The sequence below is a fragment of the Urocitellus parryii genome, chromosome 10, assembly GCF_045843805.1.
Source record: "Urocitellus parryii isolate mUroPar1 chromosome 10, mUroPar1.hap1, whole genome shotgun sequence".
Classification (NCBI taxonomy): Eukaryota; Metazoa; Chordata; class Mammalia; order Rodentia; family Sciuridae; genus Urocitellus; species Urocitellus parryii.
The window spans coordinates 92,703,387-92,726,522 of record NC_135540.1 but is presented as its reverse complement, the minus strand read 5'-3'; the positions used below and the strand labels follow the sequence as shown (position 1 = coordinate 92,726,522).

Below are 23,136 nucleotides of genomic sequence, written 5' to 3'. Positions count from 1 at the left end.
ATCACAAGACTCGGTGTTTGAAGGGGGTCTTCAAATTGCCTCAGTGTCTCAGAAGTTCCCAGCTCTATTAACACTATGAATTCATAATTTTGTAAGATTTTTGGAAGCCCTTTATGAATTATGGGTGTGTTTGAGTCAACATAAGACTGGGAAGCTGCTTTTCTGGGAAATCCTGTGTGAAATTCCCAAACCCCTGCTCATGCTGGTTCTCTGCCTTAGATCAGAGTCTTAATCAAACAGCAGTTCCCCAGAGTTGGGCAGAGATGGCCATGACCTGCTAAGCATGAAACAACCTGTTTACCAGAGGATCCCCTGCTACATTGTAATCTTACACCTACTGAACCCCTTTTGTCTGTACTGGTATAACTAAAGCAACTCAGGCTATTTCTTTCTTAGAGTCAGACCCTTCTGCTCTGTTCAATCAAAAATAAAAAAAAAATGATATTTTATATATCCACCCAAAGAAGGAATGAAAATGAGGACATCTAGGTGAACAATTTTAAAGGGCAAAGATCAAAAGGGAGTGAGCTCATGAAAACAAATATTTCCCACATACTTCTATTTGATAAGTAAAAGCAGGTAGGCATCACTACATTTCTAAAGCCACTGACAAATGACTTTGTTTCCTTCATCTTTCAGGAAACATGGATGCTGGGGCTGAATGTACAATGAAAGGTAAGCATCACTTCCAGTTTCCTGGAAAACCAATGGAAAGGCAACTCACAACATTCTAATTAGTGAACTCTGTCTTCAAAGAGGTGAAAGCTACAAACCAAAATCAAATGGCAATATAAACGCATATGGTTTAATTTTATTTTCTCAAATAACTTTTCCTTGAACTGAAATATTTCTATTACACAGGAAGTGAATTTCATGAAGATAAAATTTGACTTGACAAAGTGATTTGTGAAAAGTTGTTAGGATAGGTAGGAACCTGGCCATATAACCTCCTCTAGTGGGAGCAACTGGAGGAGGCAGGCCTAGATAAAATTATTCCCTTTTTTTCTTCTTTCCAGTTTTAGAAAACATCCGGCAACAAAACAGACAGCATTTACTGATGATGAATATCCCAGTTGCCACACATGCCAGCAGGAACCCAATCACATCCAAAGAGTAGTACTGGAACCAGGAGAGGTCATGGGCAGCCACCCGCAGGTGTTTAGCTCCTTTGTGGCGCATGACAAACTCAATCCAGAAGACAGCTCGGTCCAGAGGCTTTGTTGGCTGATTATGCTGAATTCTTGATAACTTCATAGCATTCTCTTTAAATCTAAAGGTGAAAAATAAACGTATCAATATTGAAAGTAAGTTAATCTGTCTATGCACACGAAGTCAATGAAAGTTTTCCACAAGTGCCATATGGATGATTTCAAATAATTATCAGAGACTTGCCCTGCATATGATTTGTTTTTTCTTTCATCACCATATAATGTCTGATTTTAGCTTATGTTCTGATGTATAAATATTTCAAAAGTGCCCATGGAATTTCAAGAAGGTGAGTAAAATGCTTTCTATTAGAGGAAATAGTTATGAACCATTCTGAGTCCCATAAGTGAGAGAGAAGGCACATAATTTGTAAAAAATCACCTTGAATCTTTTAAAGAGTAATCATATCATGGTGTGCAGTGCTTCCTAACTATTCTCTCTGTTTTTCCTCTTCTTTTTTACCCTCTACTGTATTTTCCACTCAGTAGCCAAGGTGGCATTATTAAAACATACACGTCTAATTATGAAGCTATCCTGATCAAAATTTTCATATCACTTCTCATCATAAGTAGAATAAAATCCAAGTCTGTTCTTGTACTAGTGGTTTTTAATGGGTTAGACACTGGCCATGATTTCTGATAATATTTTTTCTCACTCATTCTGTCTTGGCATATGTGTATTTTAATTTTATTTTTATTGACTTTGTTTTTAGTTATATGTAACATTAGGACACATTTTAATGTAATCACAAAAGCAAGGAATATAATTTGCTCTAACTTAGCCCCTGACACTCCTCTCTTTCCATACCTTCCTTCCCTTCCTTCACTCTCTCTACTCTACTGATCATTCTGAAATTTATGTATACTTTTTTAATTAGTGTTTTTGCATATAATTAATATTGGGATTCACTGTGATATATCCACAAATGTACACATGAACTTTAACCAGAATTTTTCAACTCTTCTTCCCTTTCCCTGTTCTTGCTTATTCCTCCTCAATCTTCTTTGTTCACTCTATTGATCTTTCCTCTCTTTTGATTAAATTCTCTCTTTTTGTTTATCCTTTCTTGCACCCCATTATTTTGGATTAACTTGCACATATAAGAGAAAACTTTTGACCTTTGACTTTTTGAACCTGTCTTATTTCACTAGGCATGATAGTCTCCAGTTCTATGTATCTACTGGAAAGTGACATAATTTCATCTTTTAGGACCAATAATCCATTATGTGTATACACTACAATTTCTTTTTCCATTCATCTGTTGAAGGGCACCTACATTGGTTTCATAGCTTGGCTACAGTGAACTGTGCTACTATACATATCAATGTAGTTGAATTCCTGTAGTATACTGATTTTAGATCTTTTGAATATATACTGAGAAGTGGGATATGTGAATTATATTGTAGATCCATTCCTAGTTTTTAGTGGTTTTGAGTACATGTGTGTTCTCCCTGTTCTTCAGTGTTACCAAATGTGCTCTCTGCTTGGCACCTTCATACTTTTAATCTCATCTGGTTTTTCCTTGAGTATCCTTTCATGAAATACCATAAGTCTTGCTTATATCTCATGGCTAAGGTCTTGGCCATCAAGTCACTCCTCAGAGGTACTTTTCTTGGTCTTATTAACATAGTAGCCCTAGGGATTTCTTCTATTATTTTATGTTGTTTTAAATGTATTTACTAATAATGTAAAATACATTACATTTTCTATAATAACACCCAATAGTACAAGAAAAACACACCATATCCTAAGTGATCACCAGGAAATATCACAATTAACTTGCAGGGATGGTGGAGTAATAATACCCATGTGCCCACTAATTGGATCATGATACAGAATTTGCAGGTCATTTGTTCTGCCACTTAGAAGATCCTTAAGAATCCAATAGAAGACTTAAATCTGATAATGAAATATAAACTCAGAAAAGTAACAATATACAAATAGCCACACAAAACAAGATAGCTTTTTAAATATATAAATAGCAAACTCAGTGAGAAAGAAATCAGAAAAATATTTTTTTAACAATACCTTAAAAGAAAAATCACTAGGAATAAATGTAATAAAGGAAGTGTAAGTTTTCTACAATGAAATTTATAGAATATTGAAGGAAGAAAATACTAGGAGATGGAAAGTCATGAACCTGCAGAAAGAATACTGATGAAATGGCCATCTGACTGAAACCAAACTATAGATTTACTAAAATCCATATCAAAATACCAATGAAATTCATCTCAGAAATAAAAATTGTAAAATTCATATGGAAGCCCAAAAGATCTCAAATATCAAAAGAAATTCTGAACAAAAGGAGAAATTCTGGAATTAACACAATTCCGATTTTAAAATAGACTACAGGGCCATAGTAACACAAATAACATAGTGTGGGATAATAAGAGACACACACCAATGAAATATAATAAAGGCCCAGGAAATACACCTGTAGAGCTGTAGCCATTTGATTCTTGAGAAAGTTGCCAAAAATACACATTGGAGAAAAGAGAGCCTTTTCTAAATATGATGCTGGTAAAACTGGATAGCCATATGTAGAAGATTGCAACTTGATCCCTAACTCTGACCCTGTACAAGAATGAACACAAAAAGGAATTAAAAATTTCAGTAGTAAGTGAAATAAGTAAAAAAATCAGAAATACAACATATTGTGTGTTTCCCTTCACATGTGGAATCTGGCAGCTTAGGTGACATAAATGTAACAAGAAGACTATTACACAAGAAGAAAGGGATCGGGGGAGAAGGAGGAGAGATTTTTAGGTTAATAAAGTCTTTTAGGATGTAATGTAAAACTGATATATTCATATTTAAGTCTGATGTTTTAATCTGTATTCTCTTTTTCCATTCTTTATTTACTTCTTTCAGAGTATTTTTATTATTTATTGTGCTACTATTTTTTTTCTTGGAAATGTAGTTTTGAACTTGTCCTTTAAGTGATACCTTCCTTAAGCAATAATTCTATCATTAAGAGAAATGAGAGTTGAATTGAAGACAGTCATTCTACCTAGAAACTATATACTCCATGTAATTTCCTTTTGCAATATGGAAAAGATTAAATATTGAAGTTCTTTTTTATCAAATATCATGAAGAAAGTCTTATTGTGCTTCTAAGATTATCACAAAGTCAAAAAATCAACCATATTGAATGTTAGAAAGATATTTGCAAATCATATATCTGATGAGACTTATGTCCATAAAAGATGGAGAAATATTAAAATCAATAATTAAAGCATAAATAACCTGATTAAAAATGAACAAAGGGTTGGAGCTGACATTTCTCTCATGAAGGTAAGTGAATGACCAAAAAGAATATAAAATTATGCTCTTTAGCTATCATGGAATGCAAGTCTAGACCACAGTGAGCTACAATCCTTTTCACTAGGATGACTACAATAAAAGAAAAGGTGATAATAAATGCTAATAATGATATGGAGAAATTGGAACTCTCTTATATTGCTTGTATGCTGTAAAAATTTTTGCATCTACTTTGGAAAATAGTTTGGCAGATCTTAATACATATAAAATTATTATATGATCTAACAGTTCTATTACTAGAAATTACCAGAAGACATGAATACATATGTTCATACAAATTGTGCACATTGTTCATAATAATCTAAACTGGAAACAGACACCTTTATAAACTGATGAATTGATAAATTACTTTGAATATTTCCAACCACACAATGTTATTCAACAATAAAAAACACTGACCCTTGGCAAAGCATGATGAATCTAACAGCAGTAGTGAAAGAAACCATTGAAAAAGACAATAATTTTATTATATTTCTATGTGAAATATTTAGAATAGGATGAGCTATAGAGACAAAAATTAAATGGAGTTTACCTAGTCTAGGAGGCAATAAAAATGACTTCAATGCATTGTCACATTTCTTTTGATGTGATAAAATTTCCAAAAATTATAGTATTTAAGAGTTTTATAACTATGGAAACATCAAATGAATTTTAATTTTAATTCACACTTTAAAGAGATAAATGGTATATTGTGTGTTATACATCATTAAAATCTGTGAAAATATTAACACTGATGAAAAAATTTTTGAATTTAATAATTTATAGTTGCAGAAATTTTAGGTATGGATTTAAGATACTGTCATATCTTTTAAGTTTATCATTCTTTTCTTCTGTAGATCCTGTCATATTTAAAAATTCAATCCTCATTGCAAATGGCTATATATGGAAAATAATTTATGTATCTGTAGAAATGGTGCAGTAATCATTTTCCTATGTAATCTACAAGATCAATGCAATTTTAAAATTCTTATGATATTTGAAGTTATATACAACTCTGAAACAGTAATGGTTAAACTGATTGAAAATAGGTTTAATATAGGTTGAATCTTTAGATTCTTTCAAAATTACCCTCCTCCACAGCCACATCAATATTTATAGCAGCACAATTCCCAATATCTAAACTGTCGCACCAATCTAGATGCCCTTGAATAGATGAAAGAATAAAAAATGTGTCGTATATACACAATGGAATATTACTCAGCAATAAAAGAGAATAAAATCATGACATTTGCAGTTAAATGGATGGAGTTAGAGAACATAATGCTAAGGGAAGTTTGCCAATCAAAAAACCAAATGCTGAATGTTTTCTTTGATATAAATGGGCTGATTCATTGTGGGATGGAAACATGGAACATGGAAAGAATAGATGAACTCTAGATAGGGCAATGGTTGGAGGGGAAGGGAGAGGGAATTGGGGTTATTCATGATGGTGGAATGTGATGATCATTATTATGCAAAGTACAGGTATGAAGACATGAATTGGTGTGAATACACTATGTATATAACCAGAGATATAAAATGTTGGGTTCTATATGTGTAATAAGAATTATAATGAACTCTGCTGTCATATATAAATTAATTAATTTTAAAATTACCCTCCTCAAAATGGGCTAAAATTTATACTCATTGGTGAGAAGACAATTTTTCTATGAATACTACCCAATGTCAAAGTTGTTGTACTCACATAGGGTCATTAATGACCATCCTCAAGGCCTTGAGAAGATCTGAACTTGACAGTGTTCTGTAATCCAATTGAATAGCTGCTCCTTTGGCCTTCACATAAGCAATGTTATCAGGTTGATCAGCAAACAAAGGAATGCCCACCATAGGGATCCCATGGTAAATCCCTTCATAAACACCATTGGTTCCACCATGAGTTATAAAAGCTTTTGTTTTTGGATGACCTAGGATTGATTTAATGTCAGAAAAATTATTAATTTAAATCTTAGAAAATGAGAAATGTGTATTATAAGACATTAAAGAGATCAGAGTGTATTTTAGGTGACAAATTATTGTAAACAAGACCCTGAAATAATTATTTTTTTTTCATATCACAGAGGAAGAAGCACCTAAGTCCACTAGAGTGCTAACTGAAAACTACATGCAAGAGAGAGTACATAACTTGAGACTTGAATACTGAATACAACATTAATATGTAGAAAAAATAGAATATTTTTTTAGTAAAAGAATCAACATGCACTTATGGAAAATAAGGTTATGAAGGACATGTTAGCATATTATCTCATTAAGAAAAACTGAAGTAGCTAATTTTGCTATGTAGCATGTCCAAAGCAACAGGGAATAGGATGGTGATGGTACTGAATTCAGAGAAAAGGGAGACTACACTTCATTACAAAATGATTGCACTTCATAATGAAGACTGTGCATTAATTTCCAGAGAAAATAAAGAGTCACTGTTCATTAAAAAAAAAAAAAAATCCTGGATTCCATTTTGAAAGGTATTTGAAATACACCTGCAGGAGGAGAAAGAATAAGTGAAAGACATACAACCCAGGAACTGAGTGATAAATTCTTGCAGAGGTAATTGCACCAGTAATAAAGATAACTTGGATTCTGTATATAATGAGGGTGTATATTAAAATTGCAGCTTTTTGCTTTTTTTTTTTTTCAAACCATAATTGGGCCCGGAAACTAATTAAAAAGAATTTGAACATTGTGTTTGATTCTTTTAAGTAACAAGTATTGAATAAAATGTTTCTTGTTGAATTGTAAGCATCCATTTTGATTGTACTCATGCTTTTAGGACTTATCTCAGAGTCTTACCAAGAAGGTCATTCTGGGGGATCCAGTTGTATATTCGAGTGTTGGGTCCTAATTTATGTGGCTTCTTGCCTTGATATCTCCAGATGACCTGTTTGGTAAAGAATGCACCTTATTCTATGATTTAAAGTTTAATGTTATAGCATGTTTGCATTCTAAAAATTTAAGAGATCATCTAGTTCAACATTTAACACTTATGGAAATAAGGACAATTTTAAGTAACGAGAATTATGAAAATACAAACTAAAACTCCATAATTATTTTGATTTATGCATTTTATCCTAGATTTCATTTTCCAAATTAATATCATTATGTTTATTTCTTGTGAGTGACATATATTAGAAAGGACATGTATTGTTTAAGATGTGTATTTCAGTCTGCATTGTTTTTTATACACAAAAGCAAACTAATGCAGTCAGCTACTGTTAGAAATAAATGAATACTAACTAGGAATTACATGTAATTGTTTTAGGCTTCAATTTATTAAACACTACCTATAAGAATCTTTTTAATGGTACTTATGGATCTTATCCCACACTTCTAACAATATTGGTGCATTTGGAAATTCTTTAAATTTTAAAAGTAAGAACCCATTTGCAACATACAAGTAATTACATAGATATTGAAATAAAGTTCAAAATTGTGAGGTTGCTTAATGTTTTAAAACTGTGTGTAATCATTTAATGATGCAGTACAAATCTTGTTAGTAGTCTTATATATCTCCAAGATATTTTTATGTCTAGGAATAAATTAAGGAGCTGATTTTGGATATTAAATGCAATCTTCATGAACTGGAGTATAATTTCTAAGTGCTTATCTTCTATATACAATGGGAGCAGCAAAGTAAATTTAGGTCTATAGAAGGAAAAATAATTGGGCGATTAGGAGAAGCCTATATCAGATAGGAAACTACAAAGTGGATGGAAAACACTTAAAGACCACAAGAGTGGTTATGTTAGAAATTGTGGTATTAAAGCATTTTATGGAGGTGGGAACTTTTGAATTTCAGCCCATGTCAGGCGTGCTTCTGCTTGACTCTTCCTTATACTCTTCTTTCTTCTTAAAAGGTATTTTTCTGATGTTTTAGAAGCAAAGACTTTTGGGGTACACTTATAATGCACAGGGTCCACTTCAAATGCAGAACTAATCTCTCCAATTTCTCTAATTGTCAGACATTGTCAGGATCCCATCCACTAGTGTGAACTGTTTTTTTTTTTTTCTTTTTGTACAAATACATGTGACTGAGTAAGAATTTGGCCCAACGGTTTGGGTAGCCTTTCTCCTCAAAACTCCAGGAAAAGTTCCTTAAATAATTAGATACTTTTTTTAATGGGGAGGGAATGTATTTTGGGCTTACAGTTTCAGAAGTTCAATCCATATTTGGCAGACTCCATTGTTCTGGGCCAAAGATGAAGTATATAATGTCAAGAATCCTATTCTTAAATGAGGGTAAACAAGGAATAATTGATTGCATGGGATAACTAAAATCATGATAAAATTCAACCTTTTTCAATACCTGCTTAGCATTATTATGGTGGTCCAATTATGAGTTAATTTTTTGTAGCTTTCTGATAACATTGGCCATGTATATAGTGCCCTCAGGGATCCTGTAAGGAAATGGAAGAAGTAACAGGAAAGAATGTGGTACCTGTGTAAATGCCTGTGATACCCTTACAATTAAAATTTCACAATGGACCTATAAAATATATATTTTTTTATGATCTCAATGTTAAAATTACCATGAATTAACTGCTCTCTACTTTTTAGAATAACCATACATATTTTGGTTTAAAACATGATTTTTGAGATGAATTAGAGATATCACAATAGGTTATGTTTCACAAAAAAAACCCTTTATAAAGTTTAACAGACTTTTTACATATTTGGCCACTAAGAGGGCACTTTTGCTTACCTTTTGTGGAATCTGTGCAAGAGCAAATGCAATTATATTAGCTTTCTCTTCTGGCATGTTAGAAACCATCGACCCCAGAGAAAGTACCACAATTCCATTTTCTCCAGAACTCTGTACAAATTCTTCCATTTCCTGTGAATAAAACATTTGCTCCATCAAAAAAGATGAATAGGGAGGGGATACAAGATGTCAGATTAGAAGAAGGCTGCCTTTCTAGTTGCTCCAAAGATCAAATTATAAGCAGTGAGAATACTGCTTCTTAGTGAGGTGGGTGAAAAAAGGATTTCACTAAAATTCAATACTGGACAGTGAGTGTGTCTCAGAGACTCAGAAGCTTGGGTTCATTAAACAAAGAAGATTACATTGATACCAAACTGTTTGTGGAAGCAGCTATAAGCAGTAGTAATGGTGCTGTCTACCACAGAGAAATGGAAAATGAAGGGAGAAACACAGTGGACATATTTATTATGAAAAAACCTGAGATCAGAGAAGCAACATGAACTTAGCTGATCCAGAGGCTCCACTGAGCACTTGTGATTGAAAAGTGCTGTTTATTTACTGCCTGGGGAGAGATAAGGTGGATTCATCTTGAGGTGGCCTTGCTCCAGTGTCTGTTAACAGAACTGGGAGATCTGAGAAAACACTGCTAGAATGCTTTTGTGTGGCCTAGAGTGTACCTAGCTAAATGGGAGTGAAACAGGCATAGAAAAGATTTTACCCCAGGGGATTCAAGTCAGAAAAGCAAAGGGGCAACACAACTTGCTTTTCTTTTGAGCTGGTGGCTCTTGCCACCAGGTGATGTGGGTGAGAATCTGAACAGGAACTTAGTGAAATACTAAGGGACTGAGTCTAGGAAAGATGTGCAGGTGAACAGCAGAATGTGTGGAAGATAAGCTCCCCTTTGAAATGAGTAGAATTCTTAGGAGGCTTCTGAGATTCAGACTCCCTGCAGAGATAAGCAACTGCCAGGCCCTACGTGTCCATCCAATTTCTTCAGTGTATGTATATGTACCAAACAAAACCCCTGAGGTCTGATTAGTCCTAAGTTTCCTCCATCAGAACTCATACCATAGAACACTGCAGCAACCCCACCTCAGGAGTGCATAGATCTGGTCTGTGCACACAAAGCTCCAACTGACATTTCTTCCCATTCCAACCTACATCATACTGGTAAGAAGGCAAGCTGAGAATTATTTCAAACACCTTCAGTCTTAGGCCATTTCAAGTGGTAGCTCAGAGAGAAACACAAAACAAGGAAGGGGATAACAGTACATAGGTAAAAAAGAAATGAAATGAAAAACAGTTGAATATTGTCAGTAACCATCCATTCTAACAATTTTGGCCACCTCAGTGGAAATGATTCCTTCATTTATCATTAAGAATATTTTTACTATTTCTTATTCTTTCTGTGTGTTTGTGTATTCTTCCATTACTGATTGGTTTATGGACATATATTCATTTACATTTCTTTCTTTTTTTCAGCTTTAGCATTTTTTTAAATGTAGCTATTTTTCTTTGCATTGTATTTTGATAGTTAGGGGGTTTTGGTCTGTATATATGTGTTTTGTTTTGTATTGTCTTAGTTGTTTGTTTCTGTATCTCTCTTTTATTCTCCTGGTTATAGCAAAAATCTATTCTCTATTTCTCTCTCCATTTATTTGTTTCTCCTATTTTCTCCTCCATCCTTACAACTATCACCTGCTGTCTCTTCTGCATTCTCTCTCTTCACTGTTTAAAATTTCAAACTTTTTTTCCCTATCTTCTTATCTCACATTATTTCCTCTTACTGACTGTAATTTTGCCATCTTTAAACTAATTAGTTTATATAACTCTTGATCCTAATATTAATGTTGTTCAAATTATTACTTCTGTGGATTACATAGTTGACACCTGTTTCTTGTCTTAATGTCATATTTAGTTTATATTTATGCACCGCTTCATTGTTGGCAATTGCTGACCCACTTTTTCTGTTTTTTTGTAGCAATTTACATTTTAGAAGTCATTAGAAAATCCAGATATTTATTTGAATGCTGTATATTATTTGTATCAGATGTGGTTATTGTTTATTTCCCCTTATTCTGTGAATATCTGGAAATCTACAGTGACACTACAGGTTCACAGGGTAGAGAAATCCACTGCTGAAATAAATTCAACCAAAATACAGTTCATCTTGCTCCACATGAAAATTAATGGTATTCAATCACTAAATATACTTTAATACAGAGTATAGTAGAGATAAAAACTCAAACTAATGATAAGGCCTCAAAGAGAAACAGCTGGACTGGGTTCATGGTTTCTACCTATGGAAATCCACTGCATAGGAAAAATAGAGAGAATTAATTCAAAGGCTGTGAATACCATACTTATATAGGAGTCTTAATTCAGATAACTCCAAGACACTTTGCAAAGTAAATATTATGCCTTAAAAAAGTAGAAGAGGGCTGGGTTGTGACTCAGTGGTAGAGTGCTCGCCTAGCACACATGAGCACTGGGGGGGTTTGATCTCCAGTACCAATAAAAAAAAACTACATAAAATAAAGGTATTTTGTCCATCTGAAACTATTTTTTTAAAAAAGCATGGAAGAGAAATCCCTCCTAACATATGCATAAAATCCAACACAAGAGTTTAAGAATTATGTAAAAATAAGGTACCATGGAATCACTTAAAAATTCCTAATTTAGCAACAACTGATCCCAAAGATATTGAAATCATTTTTAAAAAATCAGGTAAACACTCAAAAAGTAAATTATTATAAACTATAGTCAATGAAATTATCATATTTTAAAATGATCAATGAAGTAGAAAAATGATCAATGAATTCCAAAAAAACATAGAAAAACAATTGAGTGAATTAAAAAAAATCATTGCAGAGTATAAATGAAAAATTCAACAAGATATAAATATTGAAAAAGAACCAAACATAAATCTTGAAAGTCAAAGATAAAATAAATCAAATAAAAGGTCAGTTGAAAATCTTTATAGTACAATAGACAATAATGAAAACAGAACATCAAATATAAAAGAAAAAGTGACCAGCTTTGAATATTCAGACAGTATTAAAGTAAAGAAAATAAGCAACCATGATGGTAATAATTATTTAATGAAAGAGTCCATATAGAAGAAATAAAAAAAAAAACCCTGAAGTTCAAAAATGCACAAATCTTATTGGAAGAGTAGCTAAGCAAATGAGAAATAGGATCACATTAAACATAAAGAATCAAAATGACAGGAATTAATAAACATCTCTTTGTAATGACATTGAATATAAATCATCTCAATTCTTTAATTAAAATATATAGTCTGGAAGAATGGATCATAAAACAATACCCAATGATATGTTGTTCATAAAAGACCCACCTTACAGGTAAAGACAGCCATAGGCTGAAAGCAACAAGATAAAAATTGATACATAATGCAAACGGAATCAGAAAATAAGCAGGATTATCTACTCTTATCTTACAAACAGACTTCAAGCCAAAATTAATCAGAAGAGACAAAGCTGGTCACTTCATACTGGTAAAATAAATAATCCTACAAGAAGATATAACAATTATAAATATTTAAGTCATAAACATGGATCCAACTAATTACATAAGAGACACTAGTCAAATTGAAACTCCAGATAGACCCAAATAAAATAATTCTTAGTAATTTCAACACAATTCTCTCATCTTTTGATAGGTCCTCCAGACATAGAATCAATAAGGATTCTTTGGACCTGAAAAATGTCATAAATCAAATGAACTTACAGATATCTATAGAGCATTTTAGTCAACAGCATCTGAATTCACTTTCTTCTCAGTATCTCAAGAAAACCTTCTCCAAAACAGACAATATTTAAGGCCACAAAAAACTCTTCATCAAATACAAAAAAAGTGGTATTACTTAATATATTCTATCAGATCATAATTGGATGAAATTAGAAGTCAACATGAGAGCACCATACAAAAACTATATGAACCTATGGAGATTGGACAATCTCTATTGTATAAAAATGAATTATAGAAGAAATTAAGGGAGAAATTTAAAAATTAAACTCAAATGAGAACAGTAATACAACCTCTGGGGCAGAATGAAGGAATTTCTAAGAGAAAAGTTTATAGCTATGAGTTCCTTTTTTTTTTTTTTTTTTTCAAAGCCAGTTTAGCAATTTATTTATTTATTTATTTTTTTTTTTTTATTGGTCGTTCATAACATTACATAGTTCTTAATACATCATATTACACGGTTTGATTCAAGTGGATTATGAACTCCCGCTTTTACCCCGTATACAAATTGCTGTATCACATCAGTTACCCTTCCATTGATTGACATATTGCCTTTCTAGTGTCTGATGTATTCTGCTGTCTGTCCTATTCTCTACTATCCCCCCTCCCCTCCCCTCCCCTCCCCTCCCCTTTTCTCTCTCTACCCCTTCTACTGTAAATCATGTCTTCCATTTGTATTCTCTTGACTTACCCCTCCTTACCTCTTATATGACATTTTGTATAACCCTGAGGATCGCCTTCCATTTCCATGCAATTTCCCTTCTCACTCCCTTTCCCTCCCACCTCTCATCCCTGTTTACTGTAAATATTCTTCTCAAGCTCTTCGTCCCTACCCTGTCCTTGTTTACACCCCTTATATCAAAGGAGTCATTTGGTATTTGTTTTTTAAAGATTGACTAGCTTCACTTAGCATAATCTGCTCTAATGCCATCCATTTCCCTCCAAATTCTATGATTTTGTCATTTTTTAATGCAGAGTAATACTCCATTGTGTATAAATGCCACATTTTTTTTATCCATGAGTTCCTGTATAATAAAATCATAAAGATCCCACATACAACCTAATTTTTCATTTCAAGACCCTTGAAAAAGAAGAACAAACCAATTCCCAAACAGTAAAATAGCAACAAGGAAAGATAAATAAATAAGAGAGAGAAAATAGGAAACACAGAATTCAAATTATTAGATTTTTAGATGATATGATCCTATATAGAGAAGAGCCAAATGACTCCACCAAAATTCTGATATTGCTAATAAACAAATTTGACAAAGTAGCTGAGTACAAAATCAACATACAAAAATCAATAGCTTTCTTATATACCAACAATGAATCTGCAGAGAAAAAAATCAAGAGAATTATGTCATTTGCAATAGCCTCTAAACAAACAAACAACAACAACAAAAATAACAACAACAAATACCTAGGAATAAATCTAACAAAAGAGTTAAAAGACCTCTAAAATTGAAGATTGAAATTATAGAAGACATAAAATAAGGTGAAAAGACCCTCCATGTTCATGGATAGGTAAAATTAATATTATTAAAATCACCAACTATCCAAAGCAATATGCAGATTCAATGTAATCCTCATCAAAATATCAATGACATTCTTCACAGTACTAGAAAAGATAATCCTAAAATTTATCTGGAAGAATAAAAGACCCTCAATAGTCAAAGAAATTCTAAACCCAAAAAGCAAAGCTGGAGGCATCACAATATCTGATGTCAAATTATACTACAGAGCTATAGTAACAAAAACTGCATGATTCTGACATTAAAACAGACATATTGACCAGTAGTATAGAATAGAAAACACAGAGAAAACCACACACATGCTAAAAACATACGATGGAGAAAAGATTGCCTTTTAAATAAATCATGCTGGGAAAACTGCAGAAAAATGAAACTATACTCTTGTCTCTTACCCTGCACAAAAATCAACTCAAAATGGGTCAAAAACCTACAAATTAGAACCAATACTATACAAGTCCTAGGAGAAAATGTAGGGTCAACACTCCAGCATACAGGCACAGGCAATGATTTTCTCAAATAGAACCCCTGAAGGTCAGGAAATAATTCCAAGAGTAGATAAATTGGAAGGCATCAAATTAAAAAGCTTCTGAACAGCAAAGAAAACATTCAGAATTGTGAAGAGAGAACTTATGAAATGGAAGAAAATCTTTGCAAAACACCTTCTGACAAATGATTAATATTTAGAATACATAAAGAATCCAAAAACTTTATACCAAAAAAATCAAACAACCCAAATAATCAAAGAGAAAATGAATTAAAAAGATGCTTCTCAGAAGAATAAATATAAATAGGCAACAAAAATATAAACACCAAATATGTTTACCATCATTAGAAAGAAGGGAATTGAAAACTACACTGAGATTTTATCTTTCACCAGTCAGAATAGTAGTCATCGAGCATAAAAAGAATAATAAATGATGGAGAGGATATGGAGAAAAAATTTTTTTACAAATTGGAGGAATTGTAAATGAGTACAACCACTATGGAAATCAGTATGAATAGTTTTCAAAAGAGTAAGCATGTCAATATCATATCACCCAGGTATACCATTTCTCTGTATTTATCCTAAAGAATTAAAGTCATCTTATAACAGTGATACATGCATACCCATTTTATAGCAAAACAACTCATAATACACGTGGAACCAGCCTAGGTATCTGCCAATAGATTACTGATTAAAGAAAATGTAATATATATACACAATGGAGTTTTATTCAGCCAAAATAACAAATAAAATTATGTCATTTTACAAAAAAATGAAGTGAATTAGAGTCTATTACATTAAATAAGTCAAACTCAGAAAGTCATGGGTTGTATATTTTCTCTTATATTTGCAAGCTAGAGAGGGAAAATGGAAAAAATGAGGGTGGATATCATGGAAATCAAAGGGAGATCAGTGGAGAAAGGGACCAATGGGAGAGAGGTGGGAAGGGATGGGAAATTCCTGGGAAGTTTTATTGGCCAAATTATACTGTTATATTGTGTACATGTATGGAATATGTAACATCAGATCTCATCATTATGGACAATGAAATGAACCAATAAAATGTAGGAAAAGCAGAGAAATTATTTGTATGTAAACTAAGAGAAAAGCATGTATTATTAGAATTTGGGATTTATGGATACTTTTAAATTGACCCTGTCACTCACTTTCTTTGGAAAGAGATGTGTGTTATGACATAGAAGGCACCATTAGGCTTACTTGTAGAAATACTTGTGTGTGTGTGTGTGTGTGTGTGTGTGTGTGTGTGTGTGTAAGAAATGACATAAAGCCATTCAAGAGATGATGTTAGAAATTATTATATGTAGACTCTTAATTCATAATTTTATTCATTACTAATGTTCATTTTTTGTTAAACACTATAGCTAGTACTTGGTTATAATTTTTATTGTTGTAGTACTACACTTGATTTTATTCCAGGCAGGTTATCTGGATGATTTTTTAGTTTGTAATTATTAGTACTTATTCCTGTCCTTGTGAGCCCAGAAGTAAAGTTACCTGTGCATAGGATTTTTGTGCATTTTTATGTTTCCTATCTCTATAGTATTTCTTAATTTATAATTTGTGAGTTTCCCAAGTTTTCCTGAATGAACTGTGTATCAGCTGCTATAAAGAAACCTTATTTTTCATCTCATTATGAACCATGGGAGGTCTTGCACCACAGTGGGACTTCCTCTGGCCCTTTTATAGAACAGGTCAACTTGTTGAGTAGCTCATTCACATAGAGTGAACATTGCACTACTCCTAGGAACTTGTGACACATCCAGTTATTATGTGATTCCAGTAACCTAGAGCAACCTACAGCAATATATTCCATATATTTTATTCCTGCTCAAAATGTTCTTCATCTCATGTTGTACAAATATTTTCTCACTACTACTGTTTTATAAATATACCCTTTTTTTAAACCAATTAATCTCTGACATACACAGGTCTCACTCTTTCTGCAACATTATTTTTAAAGGAAAAATAAATTAAGCATGCGAAAATTTGGAAGAGCATGAAAAAAGTATGTAATGTTTAAGAAAATTGCCAAAATTATTTTTGGTTCACTTAGAGATACGGTTGGTTCAAAATTTGAATTTTTTCATTGTGGTCTTTTTTTTTTTTTCTGTTCATGTAAGTACATGAATAGATACATGCACATATATAATGTAAATGGAAGATTAAAATTATTTTGTAAATCTTTTCTTCTCAATAAAATATTAATATTATTATAATCAGTATTTTGCCTTTTAGTCTCCAACTAACCTTGTGTTATGACTTAATGTGTTAAGCATTTATTTTTAAAGTAATTGTACTGGGCAAGTTTGTACACACTGGTAATCCCAGCAGGTCAGGAGGTTAAGACAGGAGGATCTCAAGTTCAAAGCCAGCCTCAGCAAGAGTGAAGCACTAATCAACTCAGTGAGATCCTGTCTCTCAATAAAATCTAAAATATGGTTGGGGATATATCTCAGTAGTTGAGTGCACATGATTTCAATCCATAGTACAAAAAGAGAGATAAAATATATATATATATATATATATATATATATATATATATATATATGTGTAAATAAAGTGATTGTGATGGTGTGGTATGTACCAGAATAAGTTTTAAAATCATTACTTAATGTATGACATCACTTAATGTGTTAATTAATTAATGTAAGACATTTTTCAATATGTATTCTATAAGTAATTGCCATGAACACAGATTATAATCATTTGATTTTTTGTTTGTATAATTACAATTGGTAAACTGTGAAACCCAAGGCTATTTGCATTAAGAGTATTGATACATTTGTATCTTTGTCATTTTGACAAATTTCTGTATTTAAACAATACAGAAATTGTTCTAAGAATCTAATTATTAATGGAAAAGCAAGTAATTTGGGGGAGCATTACTTTATATAATAAAGATCCAGAAGACAGTGTTTCTAATACTGGCCTGTATTCTAATCTTGTTTATTCTATTAAATAACACCTGGTTCTATTATTCCTTATCATGATCACACTGCTATCTACCTTCTCATTGTCCTCCTCCTCTCTCTGCTGTCATTTCCCTTTTATTGACAAGGTAACTTTCTCCTACTGTGAATGGGGAAATCTCTCAAGATCAGAGGTTAATGGTTTAAAACTTACAATAACTCTGTCTCAGTTTTTCGTCAGAACTTTCATTAACTTTTTGGTTTTCTGTTTGTATTGTATGGAAATTATCACAAACAACAAAATAATTCTATTTAATATGAGGCTTAAGTAAGATCTCAATGTGTTGTTGTCTTTAACAGGTAGGGAAACAGCCGTTCTTTAGAGATCACATAGCAATATGCAAGTAATGTTTGCTTCTAAGCATAGTATTTATTTAAAATGTTTTAGACTCTTCTGTTTCCTCCTATGAAATATTATCCTATTTGCTGACAGAATGATTTTGTAACTGTAAACTAAATGGCTGTGCTCAGAAATAAATGACAAGAAAACTTAGGACATCATTATGTTTGCAGTATATATTTCCTATGTTCATTCTCTGTGAAAGCTGTTATGTTGAGGCATAAGTTTTCCAAGGGAGTTTTCGTGAGGTGTCCTCTAAGATTGGCATATGGCAGAAAGCTCTCTCAAGGTAAGCATCCCTATCATGGTCTAAGATGTAGTAGTCTGTGTTCTCAGGTGAGTTTGTTGAAATGCTGGAGTGAAGACAAGTAAAGGCCACACATTTATATCACTGAGAAAAGCAATTACTTTACAGCTAAAAGGTTGTGAAGAGGTTGAACACTTATAATATCATTTCAGGAATTTCACTTTCTCATTTGATTGCCAAAATTCATGCATTTACCTTTAAGCAAGTTGATAGAATATCTGTTCTCTAGGTCTTTGGTTGAAAATACAGTGTTGATTTTTCAGAAATCTCATTTCTGTTATATATGAAATTGTATCCACTGTGCCTGCCACATATTACCTAATTAATATTATTGATAATAGAGCTATTATACAATATATATACAAGAGAAAATCTGTGGTAGTTTTTTCAGCCATATTGTGAGTTTCTATCTCTAAATTTGAATATAATCCAAATTAATGTACACAGCAGTGTTTAGGGTATGCTGAAATGAATTAATGTAAAAATACCCAAATATTACTATTTCTAAGTATTAATCCTGCCTTTTTGGTATAGGTAGGGTCTTAAAAAGTAGATAACAAAATTCAGTTTTCCAGAAGGAAAAATAGTATTATAGAAACAAAAAAGAATATTTACAATAGTGAATATTGCTATGGATCCTATTTTTGTACCAAGGACATTTTGTATATCATTGTATATCATTATTATATACTTTTTCCAGGTAACACAATATGAAGTTTGAATATTAGTAGATAAATAAGCATAGTCACATGTAAGAACAACCTCATCCATGTTTACATCATTTGTTATCTGCAGTCTTGCAAGAACTTCCTGAGTGGTTCCTCTGCATTGTCTTTTCCTCTAAAATCCAAATTGCTGACTGCATTTTGAGATTTTTAAAAACAGAAACTTTATTCACATATCTCTTATGCTTAAGTCTTTTCATTGGCTACCCAATGTACTTCACACATATTTTAAACTTATACTAATTATCTTGCTTTCACTTACCTCTCTAGCATCATCTGCTCTTTGCTGAGCCTTCTCCTGCTGAACCACTCTTGAAGTTCTTGGGAGTTTCCCTTACTATTGTATGTGCTTTTCCCTTTGTGTCTCCCTCTCTCCCTCAACCCCCTTTCCCATCCTGTAGATTCTTTAGAATTCACCTTAGTTATCAAGGCTTTTAGGTTTTATTTTTAATGATCTTTGCTGGAGGTTTCATTAGTATTGTATAATTTCCTTATAATAACTCACACAATTTTTTTTTACTTGTTACAGTCTCTGTACCAACAGAATGTAACATCTGGTTGATGCAGAAACTGTGTCAACTTTATAACTCTCTGTATCCAGCACTTATCTCTGGTATATGACAGCCACTTAATAAATATTCTTTGTATTTATTAGAATAAATTATTGATTCTTTATTATGTATTACATAATGAAGGTCTTTTTTCCTGATTATTCTCAAAGGAAAGCCAATATCCTACTTTCTTCTGTGATAATAATGAAACACCATTACATGTGATGGCATAGAAATGCCTGGGTCTATAATTGGCAGAACTCTTTATCTTGCTTTTCATATCTCTGAGTTAAACACTCTGAATTAAGAATGCAGAGTCATTTCTATCAAAAAATGTTAATCAAACAGAACAAAACAAACAGGAGAAGATTCACCTTAGGGAGGGGTTTGGCAGGTTTACAGTGGAGTCCTCCAACAAAGTCAAAATTTGGTAAGAATGGACGAGGAAATTCTAAATCCCAATAGGTTCGAATGAGCCAAAAATCAGCTTTCCCCATTGTCTCATATATTGTAGTGGGTCTCCCTGAATGGAGAAAGAGAAGAAAAGAAAATGAGAGACATGTACCTTGAATCCTTGATACATTGCCTTGAAATGAGTTGGATTTGTGTACGCAAGGTGTTCAAATGCACTTGAGTATGTGTGTGTTCATGTGTTTGCATACTACAATGGGTATGTTTTTTAAAGCACATATTTGCATACTATATTTGATACATTTTATATATGTTAATATGTACATAAACTAGTTGTGTGGGTACTTTCTAGTGTTCCATTAGTACATTTACAATCACAATTAGATTATTAACCTAAGCCTCATGAGAAGTAAACATGCATTTTATTTGCTCTCTAAAACTACAAAAGTAACCTAATTTTTTAGAATTTTTGTGAGATCCATTAACAATCAGTGCTCCCACCGTGTAGAGATATCTTTTCTAGGAGTAGTCAGTCAATTCTTACAATTGAGCAAACCATTCCCTTGATCCTTGATTCTTCAAGTGAACTGTAATGATTTAGTGAGTATGCCTGAATTCCTAGCGACCTCTACTGCATTTGCCTCATATTAAGAGATTAATAGTATTAACTTTGTAAAAATATACATTTTTGAAAGTAACTGCCAGAAAGTTTACACAAATATTAAAATAGAGATTGGTTCTCATGCTGAATTTAGTTCATATTGTCTTCAATTGTATATGCAGTTTAAAAAATATAGACTAATAAGATGTCGTTTTACTCTACACCAAGGTTTTAGGGCTTAAAACATGATTAGTTTGTTTTTATCAAAGGAATATGAAATATAAGGTATCACAATGTATAACTTTTCTGTGACTGATAGAGACACTGTTAATGGTGAAGTAATCTTCACAGCCATGCAAATACATATTTTTTTCAAATTTCTAACAGAAGAAACAAAGCTATTCAAAAGTAAACAATTTCCTCCATGATACCTATATATGGTTGTGCTAGTAATACATGTGTATGTTATTAATGTACATGTTTATCATCATTAAAACATTTAGTGAGATTAATAATGACTGTCCTTAAAGAGGAAAAGAATAGTAAATTGCATATGTAATTGCTCAGAGAAATCTTCCATGATTCAATTGGGAGGTTATTAATTCCTGAAACTTTTTGAATAAGTAATTGCCACTGGTTTCTAACTGGCCCTATAATATAACTGCCCCCCTTTTTTGTTGAAACTATTTGTTCATCTTATATTTTCATTCCATTCTTTTACTTACAGAAAAGAAAATTCTTCTGATTTTATATTCATGCAAGCTCAGCTTCAAAGTCACAGGAAATTTAGGGTTTCACAGTACTAATCAAAGAACCAGCTTACCTAGAACTTCACTGTAAAACTGATTCCATTTCTTCACATCAAATGACTGAAACCAAAAATCAAAATAAAGCATATACATTGTGTTTTTAATCCGATCCATGAATGTCATTTGAGCACTTAATTCGGACATAATAATGGGCACGTAGGAAGGAGGAAATGTAAGTCCACCACTGTACTTTTCATATTTATAGCCAGGAGTAAAGCGGAGAGTGTATACAAATGGTACTTTAAGTAGCTCAGCCAGCAGCTCACCACAGGGACCAATAGCATCTGCGAGAACCACATCAAATTTTGATTCACGTAGTTTCATCATAATTTTCTTGTTTAAAACTACATTTCTGCAGAGTTGTTCAATTGTATCAGAATATTCCTTGAACACTTTTTGCAATAATGAATAAAATTTCCAAAAATCATCTTTTGGAGTATCATAAATTAATTCATGGATCCATTTGGAGAAACTTTCTTCCAAATGTTGTTCACTTGATGGTGCAGGGTAAACCTCAAAATTAATAGCAGATGTTGTGTTGGGATTAATAAGAATGGAAGCTGTTGATGTCAGAACAGTAACCTCATGACCTCTCTGGAGAAGTTCATCCAGGATTGTCTTTATGTTGATCCAATGGCTGTATTCTGTGGGCCACACCAGCACTTTTCCACAGCTTCCCGAACTAAAGTAACACATCAGTTGTATCAGCAGAAGAACCAAGTTTCTTTTCACAGACATCTTGGTTCAATGTAATGCTTCTTTTACATTAGCAGCTCTTCTTTTCTTCAATTTCTCAGGCTTATATGTCTCAGGATAAATCAATCCAAAGTTAAAGTGTAACTCCTGCACTTCAAAGTACAATTGTACAGACTGATCATGTGGATAATACAAGACAAACACAAGGTAGAGTACCTCAAGGTTATAAAAGTTTGTATGCCCTAGAAGGGTTCATCTGTCCTGTGGTGCCTCTCTCTTTTTGTTTCTCTCTCTCCCTCTCTCCTTCCAGATGCTGACATGAGCTGAGTGGCTTTTCTTTGCCGGGACTTCGCTCAGCATGTTCTAGTTCACCTTAGGCCCAGAGCAATGGACTTAGCCATAAATGGACTGAGACCTCTGAAACCTTAAGCCCCAAATAAACTTTTTCTCCTCTAAGTTATTCTTAGGCATTTTGGTCACAGTGATGAAAAAGTTGACTGAAATAATCACACCTCTCAATATTGTATAAACCTCAACACAAACATGGGTGGTGACAAGCTATGTTCAAATCACATTACTCCCCTACTGAAAATATGATTTCAGTGATGCAGATACTTGAATGAGTCTACCTTACTATTTTTAAGAGTTCTTGTTAGTATTTTTTAACAGTAGTGTACAACATTTTAATCTAATCTAACATTA

General features: G+C 32.6%; 1 protein-coding gene across 2 annotated transcripts; it reads right to left on the bottom strand.

The window, feature by feature from the left end:
• Positions 1–878: 878 nt before the first annotated feature.
• Positions 879–22,486, bottom strand: LOC144257236 (UDP-glucuronosyltransferase 2B31-like). 2 transcript variants are annotated; one of them, XM_077803352.1, is made up of 6 exons: positions 21,753–22,486; positions 20,292–20,440; positions 9,221–9,352; positions 7,312–7,399; positions 6,212–6,431; positions 879–1,270 (listed from the first exon to the last, which is right to left on the bottom strand). In XM_077803352.1, exons 1-6 carry the CDS (start codon positions 22,474–22,476, stop codon positions 991–993), a joined length of 1,593 nt encoding a protein of 530 aa, XP_077659478.1. In that variant the 5' UTR covers positions 22,477–22,486; the 3' UTR covers positions 879–990. The 2 variants fall into 2 exon arrangements, with proteins under 2 accessions (XP_077659478.1, XP_077659479.1); XM_077803353.1 differs by lacking the exons at positions 879–1,270; positions 6,212–6,431; positions 7,312–7,399 and adding an exon at positions 8,892–8,915.
• Positions 22,487–23,136: the final 650 nt, after the last annotated feature.

Bases quoted from the DNA above. Each gene is read 5' to 3' on its own strand.
- LOC144257236 (XM_077803352.1), bottom strand. From the start codon at position 22,476: ATGTCTGTGAAAAGAAACTTGGTTCTTCTGCTGATACAACTGATGTGT. The intron at 9,353-20,291 runs GTGAATCTTCTC...TTTTATTCACAG, and splicing joins CTGCCAAACCCCTCCCTAAG to GAAATGGAAGAATTTGTACA. The intron at 1,271-6,211 runs GTGAGTACAACA...TTTCACCTTTAG, and splicing joins ATGGTCATTAATGACCCTAT to ATTTAAAGAGAATGCTATGA.